General features: G+C 41.3%; 1 protein-coding gene across 1 annotated transcript; it reads left to right on the top strand.

Annotated features, from left to right (window-relative positions):
- Positions 1-7,810: 7,810 nt before the first annotated feature.
- On the top strand, positions 7,811-10,340 carry GCK72_024438 (uncharacterized protein; the record flags this gene model as incomplete). The annotated part of the gene is made up of 12 exons (XM_053735888.1): positions 7,811-7,975; positions 8,024-8,105; positions 8,156-8,407; positions 8,453-8,599; positions 8,664-8,798; positions 8,844-8,981; positions 9,032-9,158; positions 9,204-9,320; positions 9,364-9,517; positions 9,566-9,829; positions 9,881-10,108; positions 10,158-10,340. 12 exons carry the CDS (start codon positions 7,811-7,813, stop codon positions 10,338-10,340), a joined length of 1,992 nt encoding a protein of 663 aa, XP_053579454.1.
- Between the last annotated feature and the right edge of the window lie 1,312 nt (positions 10,341-11,652).

Raw genomic sequence — 11,652 nt, 5'->3', positions numbered from 1 at the left:
ACAACACAACCTGGTTTGTAGTTTTATTGTTTTCCTCAAAAAAATTTTATTCCAACCATTGAATGTTTTTTGTATTTCCTTGAAAGTAAATCTAAACATTGAAGTTTGTGAAACTCATTTCGTCCCATGAAAAAAAAACAATCAACGCTCACTCGAAGAGATAAAGTGATATGTTTCCAGTCCAAATCATGACACCACCACCAACCCTCCCACCGGTCCAAGTCCCAATTCAAACTCTTCCACCACAAACCAGACCTCCACCATCGCCGCCAGTCCAAACTCAGGTAAAACGAATTATATGCGTGAGGAATTCTAACCTATTAATTGCAGCCACCAATCCAAACACCGGCTCAACAAATCTTCTACCAAACGACTCGGCCACCAATGCAAACTTTCATGACTACTCCACCAACAACTCAATACATCCCGAAACAGATTTACACTTCACCACCACAAATGCCAAAAAGTTCGATCAAGATTAATCAAATGAAAATTGGTAAGTTAAACTTTTTTAGTTGGAGTTATCAGATTGAATAATATTCTAGGAGGAAGTAAGCAAGCCGGAGTTGGAGTCCGATGCTCCTTGAACACAGACTGTATGATTGGAGCATACTGTAACGGAAACACCAATCCACCATCCTGCCAGTGCTTGTCAACTCACGTAAACATCGAAGGAAGATGCGAAAAGGGTTTGTTTTGGGACTTCTACATTTTCTATTTTTCTGTTCTCTTCTCCTTCTAGTTATCTATCCGGGACAAGTTGGTTGCCGTAGTGACTTGCAATGCCATGCCGCCCACAGTGGCACCCATTGCATCGATCGGATTTGTGTATGCCCGGAGGGACAAAAGGCGGTTGATCAGACTTGTGTCTCAGGTTACTTCTTTATTTCATTACTATCCCTTGAATAACCATCCCATTTTCCCTCAAACAGGTACATCATTCCCTAACCAACCCTGCGGATTCACCTCGTCTAATCCTTGTTCCAATCAAAGTGTGTGCTTCCAAAACCTATGTATTTGTCCCGATCGTTATTCGTATAACATGTCTTCCCAATCTTGTGAAGTTTATTTCCCTGAACCGACGGAATGTTCCAAGGCATGCTCCTACCCTCGTGCTTGTGTTAACGACATATGTATATGTCCTGATAATATTGACTGCTTGACTTCGTCTAAGACCAGAAAGAAGAGACAGACAGAAGACTGTGCTGCAAATCCAGATGTTTGCAAAAGCAGAAATGCTGCATGTATTGATGGATTTTGTCAGTGTCTTCCAAGGTTCCACGAGAAAAATGGAAATTGCGTACCGGATAACTCGGGATTCTTGACTAGAATGCGAGACACAAATTGTACCGTTTCATCATCTTGTCCTGAGCATTATATGTGTGAAAACGGAAAATGTCGCTGCGAATCCGAAGAATTTGACATTGTAAGTTTTTCATTTCTCAGTTCTTGACTATTTTTTATGTTCCAGAATGGAAACTGTCAACCTGTTCAATTTTACGGTGCATTCAAAAACATCAACAATCAATGTACGTCAAAAGATAGATGTGCCGGCGGATCAAAGTGCAAAGACGCCCTTTGCCAATGTGTCGACGGAGCTGTCGAGCTCATTGGAAAGTGCAAACAATTTCCTGGCGGTCATTGTTCGAATGGCGAGATGTGTTCCGGTGGCAGTAGCTGCTATCTCGGCAAATGCCGATGTGATCCGTCGCGTACACTTGACAACCAACGATGCGTCCAAACAGCGGTGCCAATCGGATCAACTTGTCGTAGAGGACAACAATGTGTGAATGGAGCCGCGTGTCGGTTTGGGATGTGCATGTGTGTATCAAAAACCATTGCGGTGTTGGGACGATGTGTGAATGGAGTAGACGCGGTGGGAACTAGTGTCAACCAAATATCGGATAACAAAATTGGTGAAGACAAAACACCAGGGATGCCGTGTTCAACAGAAGACAACTGCTTAGCAGGATCCGCTTGTCGCGATGGAGTCTGCCTTTGTGATGCAGACTTGGTGCTGGAAAATGATAGATGTCTTATACCAACTACTCAAGAATCTACGTCTACAACTACAAATGATGACACACCAAACGATTTGAAATGTTTCTCAGATGACGTTTGTCCAGTAAACGGAAAATGCTCAGACGGTCTTTGCATATGCCTTTCAGGATTTAAAATGAATGGTGAAGTCTGTCAAAAGGAGAAAGTGTCATTCTCTTCTCACCCTGGAAAGGCAACCCCCGGTAGTCAATGCAGCACCACTTCAGAATGTTCCTTCCGCACAAAATGCATTGAAGGAGTGTGCCGATGCAAAAAAGGAGAGACTATAATCGATTCTACTTGTCGCTCAGCAATTCATCATGTACTCCCAGGACTGACTTGTGATCCATCAAATGGCTATGACTGTGTTGGAGAATCAATCTGTCAGTACGGCGTCTGCAGATGCAAAAAGAGATTAGTAAATGATGGTCAGAAGTGTGTCCCTATTCATCTTGCACTATTGGTAATACCTGGAAAATCGTGTGCCAGTGGTGAGCCATGTGGTGGAGGTTCCTATTGTGCCAAAGATGGAATCTGTCGTTGCCCGAATGATGAAGTTGCGGATGTGAACAAAAAATGTGTAAAGAAACACTCGGTGATCTCGGTTTTCAACAAGATCAAACCGATTGCCACCACCGCTCCACCAACAACCACTACAACATCTTATATTCCAACGACAACCGTCGATAATATCTATGTTCAAAGGAAAATAGATGAGCTCGAAAAAATGGAAATGGAATTTAAAAATTCAATTCCAACAGAGATGACTCCACCTGCCGTTCATCGACCATCCACGTCGATTCTAGCTGGTCATCAATGTACCCAAAACTCTGAATGCCCGTCTTTCTCGTTCTGTTTCGCCAATGCTTGCAACTGTATGGCCGGATTCCGTGCAACATCGGGAATATGCGAGCCTGCTATTGCTATTGGAGAACCTTGCATGTCTTCAAACCAATGTTTCGATGAATCCGAGTGTTTGTTTGGAATCTGCACATGTACCGGATCAAATTGCAAAGATACAACAATGGCTCATCCCGGAGAAGACTGCACATCTCTCAAAACAGTCTGCAGTTACAACAGCTATTGTAGTCTGATGAGTGGCGTCTGTGAATGCCCTTCCGGTATGGCAACCAAAGGAAAGAAGTGTGAGAACACTTTTGAATCTATTGGAAAGGATTGTGTCACCTCGAGAAATTGTCAGAAATCCAGTTACTGTGATAACGGATACTGTGTATGCAAGAATGGAAACAAGATTGCTGACAATATGTGCTTTAACAGTCCTCCAGAATACAAAAGTTTTAGCATACTCCCATTCGACAAGAACATTGGGGAAAATACACCGCTTCAAAATAATCTGAAAAACGAGTTCAGAGGTCTACAGGAAATGACAAACGAAGGATTATTCCACACAACTACGAAATGGCCAGAAATCTTATCCTTTACCATGATCCCTCCACCTCCTGATACTAACCAGCCTAACTCCAACTTCCCCCAAATCTTTTCCAGTTTTCCTATTGCTTATGGAGCAAAAACTGTTGCGGAACAAGAGAATAACAGTACAATGAAATATAAAATTGCTTTCCCTGGAGAATATTGTGGAACTGGAGAAGTTTGTCTCGGAAACTCAGTGTGTGAAAATCACTTCTGTAGATGCCTTCAAGATGTGGCAGCAGAAAATGGGATTTGTCCACCACAGGTCGATGATCTACGAGTACTTGGATTGCAACCATTGGGGAGAGAATTTCGTTTCAGTCAAGGAAAGAAAATTGAAATGAAAAGAACATCTTCTCTTCCACTCGAAAACTGCCAGAACGGTGAAACATGTGAGAACAACTCCACGTGTCAAAGCATTCTTGGATTGGGAATGATTTGTCAGTGTGTTGAAAATACAGTTTTATGGAATAGCGAATGTGTGGAAACTGAAGATTCCTATTCCTTAGTTCCTATTGATGGTCCATGTGATGAAGATTCCATGTGTCTTTCTGGAAGTGAATGCACCGAGGGCAAATGTTTATGTGCTGAGGACAAACGACTGATTCTTGGAATCTGTGTGATTGTCGCACTACCAGAAACCTCCTGTGAGAATGGTGAAGTGTGCATCAATGGTTCCATATGTGGTGATTCGAGTTGTGAATGTCCAGAAGGTACAGTGAATAACAATGGTAACTGCGTAACTTCACAAAGAACGCAGCCAGAGGAACGAAATGAGACCCATGACGAGGAGCAGGAAGAAGAATTGGCAGTTGAGCCGAGTAATGATGATGAGAACAGTCTTAGAAGTTTAGTCCGTCGAGAGCTCGCGTCAATTGACTGTGCAAATGATTCGGAGTGTCAACCAAACTTCAAATGTCAGGAATACGTCTGTGTCTGTGATGGCAACACAGAGAACTGCCTAGAATCTATTGTAGAACAAAAGGAGTTAGTACCCCCAGGCAGTGGATGTGATGGAATCAGAAAATGTGGAAATGATTCGATTTGTTATAAGAATTACTGTGTATGTAGTTACGAAGACTTACCGGAAGACGACCGATGTGTTTCTCGGGATTGGCATGTTGGCTTCGGCTATCAATGTAGTAATGTAACTAGATGTCGTGAGGATCTAACATGTCTTGGCGGTGTTTGCATGTGCAAGTTTGGTGACTTGAGCTGTAATCGTGAGTTTTTCTCTCCCTAGTCAATAACTATTTTGCATGTAGTTTTCCCATTTTCCCATTTCATTATTATTGTAACTCTAAAAAAGAGCTAATCAAATTTTACAATTGATCAATTTTCAGCTAATGAACCAGTCACTTCCCCACCAGGAGGTTCTTGCTCTAATCTTCGTGAATGCACCGGTGGATCAGTTTGTAGAGAAGGTACTTAAATAACATTTTCGAGTAAAACCTCTAGTTCTTTATTTCAGGATGGTGTATCTGTCCAGATCCATCTATGATTGTCAACAGAGGAATTTGCATCCAATCCGGACCAAAACCAACATTGCCACCAAGAGTAACTTGACGGATACAGTATTTTGACAATATTAAACTTTAGACATCTATCCCACAAGTTCCATTGCCACCACAACTTCCAATCTCTGTTCATGTCCCACAAGTGACCATCTCCAAGGCTCAACCATTTGTTGTCACCGAAGCTCCACCACAAGGCAAGAAAATAGTGCCCGGAGGAAGATGTGGTTTGAAGTGTCTCTTCTCTGTTCTATCATTAACTTTTCCTTTGTTCTAGGACCTATTGATGTTTGTGTGGGTGGGAGTAACTGCATAGAAGGGTTCTGTCTCTGTCCAGCAGGTCAACAGCCTAGCAACAATGGGCGTTGTGAAAAGTTCACAACCACTTCAAGACAAACCACTTTGCCGTCAACCACCACCACCCAAGGTACCACGTATACCACAACAACCGCACCACCACCAACAACAAGTGTGTTCTCGTTTACCATAGCCGACTTGCTCAGCACTCGCCGACAGCCCGCTTTCATCGAAATACCAACGCATGTACCTCTAACCACCACAGCTATACAGACCGATGATGAGTGCACGGCAATCGGTTTGATCTGCAAGGGTAACACTGTGTGTATAAACAAATCCTGCCAGTGTCCTGAGAACTATGTGCTTCATCACGACGGATGTGTCTCACCTGAAGAGGCAGCACGACGAAAAGCTCGTGGGAAAGCACGACATGAAGGTTCGAAACTTTGAATGATATCCAACTATCTTTTTCTCTTTTTACTGATTTTTAATTGCTTGGTGTGTTTGAAAATGTTTTGCTGTGCTTCTTGTATTATAGTTCACTAAGACCAATCTATAAGTAGTATAAGAATACTCAAACTCAAAGTACACCACTCTCACTCGCTGCTTACAGCACAAAGAACTCAGCACGCGCAGTACTTTTTGAACTATTTGCTCGCACTTACAAAACAGGAAACTACTTGTTTTGTTGAACCGAATAGGTCATAACAAACAACATTTCAGCTACCACCGCTAGACTTTATTCCAAACCAGGAGAGAGCTGTACCCAAGGACAAACATGTGTTGGAGGAAGTACTTGCTCGTTCAGAAAGGTTCATATCAGAAACAGGACATCTGGGTCATTAATAATAGTTTCAGCTTTGCGAGTGCCCACAAGACAAATCAGAAATTTCAAATGGACAATGTGTGACCCCAAAGAAAATTGAAGCTGCTCCAGGAACATCCTGCAATGAAAACTCTTTCTGCACCAAAGGAAGCACGTATGTTTTTACCATACTATTTTTTATTCCACTCACTATTTTCGTTTTAGCTGTGAAAGCGGGCTTTGCCGTTGCCAACCTGGTTACATCGCTGTGTCTGGAACTTGCGTTGCACTTCCAATGTCTACTACTCCAAAAATGAAAGTTATGGCTAAACCATTGGAAAGTTGTGAAAGCGGAGAAGTGTGTGAAGGAGGATCCAGCTGCGACTACGATACCGGAATCTGTATGTGCCCACCAGGACAAATTGTGTTCAATGTTCAATGTATGCCGCCACCAACTCAACCACAAATCACCACCAGAGTTACCGTACCAACTAAAGCTGCTCCAGTTGTCACACCAAAGCCACGTCATTCAAGTGAGTCGTTCAACTAGCAAAACCATTTATTGATTGTTAAATTTTAGCTGACTGTGAACAAGATGCTAACTGTGGTGAGAATAAGATCTGTGTCTCTGGAAAATGCAAGTGCAAACCAGGATTTGTAGACAACTCGGGAAACTGTGAACCATTAGAAGGTAAGTGAAAACATATCCCATCACCGAACCTGAACCTAGCAACTTGTGTGGTTTGACAGTTTTCATTTCTCCCAAAACCGAATAGACCAACCACGTTTTTGTGAAGTGCAGAGTTGTTGTTGTTGTTATCCTCCCGTGTGTACTAACTAGACATTTCAGACATCGACGTCATTGAGCGACCGATTCCTGTTTCATATGCCAAACATAAGGTTGCCACCCTATCTGAAAGAATGCTACCCAGAGAGCAAATTGAAATTTCTAACATTGAACCGGCCACTGTTGCCACACCAGCCAGACAGGAGTCTGAAACTCAGAAACCTCGAATTGTGGGTCCACCAATCAGAAGACCACGACCAAAGAACAAGAACAGCGGAGGATCCGGTGGAGGAGCGAGTGGAACCGGAACTGGAGGCAGAGCATACAAAACTGGAAATGGAAGCGCAAACTGCCCACCTGGAAATGAACCAACCAGAGATGACAGTGGAAAACTAATTATCTGTAATGGACTTGAACCCAACTGCCCGCCTAGGTCATACTGCTATATCACTTCTGGAGGTTTTGCCACAGAAGAGTATAACTGCTGCAAGTCGTGGTAGATGTTTTTATATAGCTGTTTTACTCATGACCAGATTTTAATATCGAAATAATTTGAGTTTAACGTTTTCTGGTAATAGAAGTGTTGAGCTCTCTTATTTATTATCCTACCCCCGTCTTTCTCATACATAAGAGTGTCAGAGTGTCACTAATTTATTGAAATATCAGATGTTCTATGATTCTCTTTCCTTATCACAACTTCACACACATGATTTACGTTTTCTTAGTCTTCAAAATCTCACTGGTGATAAATATTAACTGTACTGTAATAATTCAATTTTTTGTATCCAAATATCACCCATTCAATTCCCCCATTCTGCCTTTCTCGTCCTTCCCTCCAATTATTTATTTCCTTTCCCCCCACATCACTAATTGTATTACACGTGTGGATTATGTATTCTGTCACAGAATTTCTCACTAAATGTTTGATATAAATAAATGTTCAAAGGTATCCGAGGAAGAACATTGAAATACGGCCAAGCTTGCGACCGCTATCAAGACAAGTGTACCAACGGCGCTAAGTGTATTGATAAGATCTGCAAGTGCTCTCCAGGATTCTTACTGGCTCCAAACGGGTGGTGTGAAGGATTCGATTTAGCGAAGGTTTATTCGAATCACATAGATAGGAATTATATATTTTTTCCATTTCAGGCAATTGAAAACAACAAGCAATCGGTTGGTACTACACCTCCAACAAAGGCAAACCGCATTGTTCAGACCAAAAAGCAACAAGGTTTAATTGAATTATCTTCAAAACTATTCAGAATCATCTCAACTTTTCAGTTTATACCACAACTACCACCACAACTACCAGAGCTCCAGTCCAACAAAAAACGGTTCCAGAAGACTTCCCAACCCCTCCGTCGAGCATTTTCGGTTTTCCTGATAGAAGAACAACTAAAATGGTACCAAAAGTGGCTGCTGTTGGATCAGCTTGCCGGCCAATTGATATTTGTCTTGGCGAGAGTGTGTGCACTAACGGATTCTGCCATTGCCCTGAAAATTACATCCGCCAAAACGGGCAGTGCATTTCAAGTGAGATACAAAGATCGAGAGTAGTTAGTTATATTGAATTTACAGCGGAGAGCAAACATAAAGTTGCCAAGGTCGGCGAAACATGCAAAAATGGAGAGATTTGTGCAGGAGGATCTATTTGTGATTATGACAGAAAACGTTGCATTTGCGCAGCTCAGCATGTAGCTATTCGAGGAATTTGCAAACAGAAATGTAGGCAGTTTTTGCTATATATATATATATATATATATAGGGAGAAAGAATTTCTTGGTTTCAGCTGCTCCAGCCTTTGCAGCTCCAGGAGATACTTGCAGCATGCGTGAGAAATGTACCGGAGGAGCAACCTGTATCGAAGGAATGTGCACTTGCGATGATCATCATTTTGCTGAGGATGGCTACTGTAGACCAATTGGTTAGTCAATGACATCATCATTCTAAAAATAGTCGTTGTTTACAGAAGCGCGCAGTTCGAAAGTGCAATTCGTGAATGGAGCCGGATTGAGGTTCTCTTCAATGCAAGTACCAAATAGACAGAGAGCCCAACCGTGTAATGAAGCTGAATGCAAACTTCCCAACTGTTTCTGTAGTCACAATGGTAGGGACTAGATGAGGAATACACAAGATTAAGCAGCTGATAAATTTTAGGAAGACAAGCTCCAGGAGGACTTCGTCCTGATGAAACCCCACAGTTTATTGTTTTGACCTTTGATGATGCTGTCAACGGAAAAACATTCCCAGATTACAAAAAACTGTTTGAGAATGATGTTTTAAAGTGAGTTAAATAAAATAAAAACAATATTTAGACATTATTTTCAAGGAACCCAAATGGATGTGATGTCAAAGCAACATTCTTCGTTTCTCATGAATGGACCAACTACGACGCAGTCAATTGGCTTGTTCAAAAGAATATGGAAATTGCTTCAAACTCTATTTCGTAAGGAATTCAAATTTTTCATTTCTATGTGTTAATTTTTTAGACATGAATCTTTGGAGAATGAAAACACAAACAGATGGTTGAATGAAATGGATGGGCAACGAAGAATTTTGGCAAAGTTTGGTGGTGCTCCAGAAGAGCAAGTTGTTGGAATCCGCTCTCCACAATTAGCACTGGGAGGTGACAATCAATTTGAGGTGCGTGATAATTCTGAAATGTCCAGAAACATGAACAATCAATTGCAGATGATGGTTGGAGCTGAGTTCCTGTGGGACAACTCAATGTCAGCAAACCCAGGGATCCATGGTGAGCCATTCTGGCCTCAAACAATGGATTACCAAGTGGCATGGGACTGTCATGAGGCATCCTGCCCTAAGAGTTCATTCCCCGGAATTTGGACAGTCCCATTGAACCAATTTCACGGTTCTTACATGAGACAAATTGACAGCTTCAGAAGAGCAAGTATGCTTCGTGCTGCTGTTGATTTGAACAATACTGTTGATGAATTGGTTAGTTTTTTTTTCATAGGATAGGATTTATTCTAGTGAATTCAAATTTAGGAAGAGATCATAATGCGAAATTTCGAACGAAGCTACTCCGCAAACCGAGCGCCATATGTGTTGTCATTGAATGCTGACTTCTTGCAACTTGGTGGACACAATAAAGGAATGAAGGCAGTGCAGAGATTCTTGAATAAGATGTCTGCTCATAAAGACGTTTACATTGTTACCATTAAGCAATTGATTGATTGGATGAAACGCCCAGTTCCTGTGAATCAAATGAAATCCGTGAGTTGACTCCAACCACAATTTTTATCGTTCAAAGTAGAAATTTCAGTCGAAAGCAGTTGGTTGTCCAATATCTTTCAACCGCAACCCCTCTTTATCCACTTGCGACAAACCTAACAAATGTCTCTACAGTACGCCGTCGTTATCCAGCCAGGAGCATCAGTTCTTGACATGCTTGCCATGCCCAACTATGTATCCTTGGCTTGAGAACCCAGCCGGTGGTATAGTCTAACTCATATTACTCGTTTTTATTAAATATTAATATTTCTCTTATTTATTCATTTCTTTTCTTCATTTTTTAATGTTTTCAAAATATCATAATACCCATGTCTTTCACGTGTATGTATCTACTGGAATTCAAACCTCCATCTACTTAAAAAGTAGTTTTCAAACCTCAATTTTTATTTAGTTGTCTTTTTGATTTTCAGTTTTTTGTTTACTTATATATAAATATATTCATGCATCTCGCTTTACACAAGATCCATAGCAGAAAAAAAAACATTTCTTACCAGCATATGTGCCTGAACATGAATGCTTTCTGCCCTCTCCTCTTTCTTCTTTCTTCGTTTTTTTTCTGCCCGCTTAGCATAAATTTTCCACATATTCTTTTTTGCGTCATGACCTCACCCAGCCTATTTTCACTTTTCTTGCAAATCGTTGCGTCTTCCAACTCTCAACCGTGTTGGTTAATGAAAGGGAAAACGGGAAAAAAAGCGTGTAAATTGTACTGATAATGAATGTTCATTATAGGAGTATGTACTTTCCCCTTATTAAATTCTTCCCGACCCTTGATCGGCCTTCAGTTCTTATCAGTCACACATTCACCAAATATTCACGCAAAAATGATAGATGAGAGGCCTACCGATGAATTGTTTGCAGTTTGACAAGGAATTTTGTAGAATACTTGTAGTATGGAAACCATTCTCTGGTCGGTACTCAGAAATTGCGCTCTACTGCAAACGGTCCAAGAGAGAGGGAGGCAACAGTCCGCGCACAGGCTCGCTGTCACGTATAATTGTTGGTATTACTGTTATTATTGATTTTTCATACACCAAAAGACAGTTTTTTTTCAAATCTCTTCCTTCTTTTTTTTACCCAAAAAAAAGTTTGTTATGAAAGGAACAGTTTTGCGAGAGAGTTATCACGTGACGTTTCATTTCGAAAGTAAACAAAATTGCTGAGTTTCGCCGTATGACTCTTTTCTCCCTCTTCTTTTTTCTATAGACTCGTACAGTTTAGTAATTTGATTTTCTTTTCTTGTAAGTGAACCTAATCTGCGATTTTCGTAGTCAAACCATCCTTAGAAACTAGAGCGGATGTACAACCGGGATGATGACTTCAAATTAGACCTTGACCGGCAGTGCGTGTAGTTTTTTACCCAACGGCACGACACAAACCCACTGGTGGCGTGATACTCGCATCCAACCAATTGTCTCTTTTCTTTCTTTTCTCACTCTTTCTCAAAGTTCGACGGGTCTCTCTCACTTTCTTATCAAAAGTAGCTCTTTTCGCAACGATTTCCATGATTTCCGATAAGTTGTTGT

Source organism: Caenorhabditis remanei, chromosome X (assembly GCF_010183535.1).
Source record: "Caenorhabditis remanei strain PX506 chromosome X, whole genome shotgun sequence".
NCBI lineage: Eukaryota > Metazoa > Nematoda > Chromadorea > Rhabditida > Rhabditidae > Caenorhabditis > Caenorhabditis remanei.
This window is presented reverse-complemented; position numbering and strand designations above follow the sequence as displayed.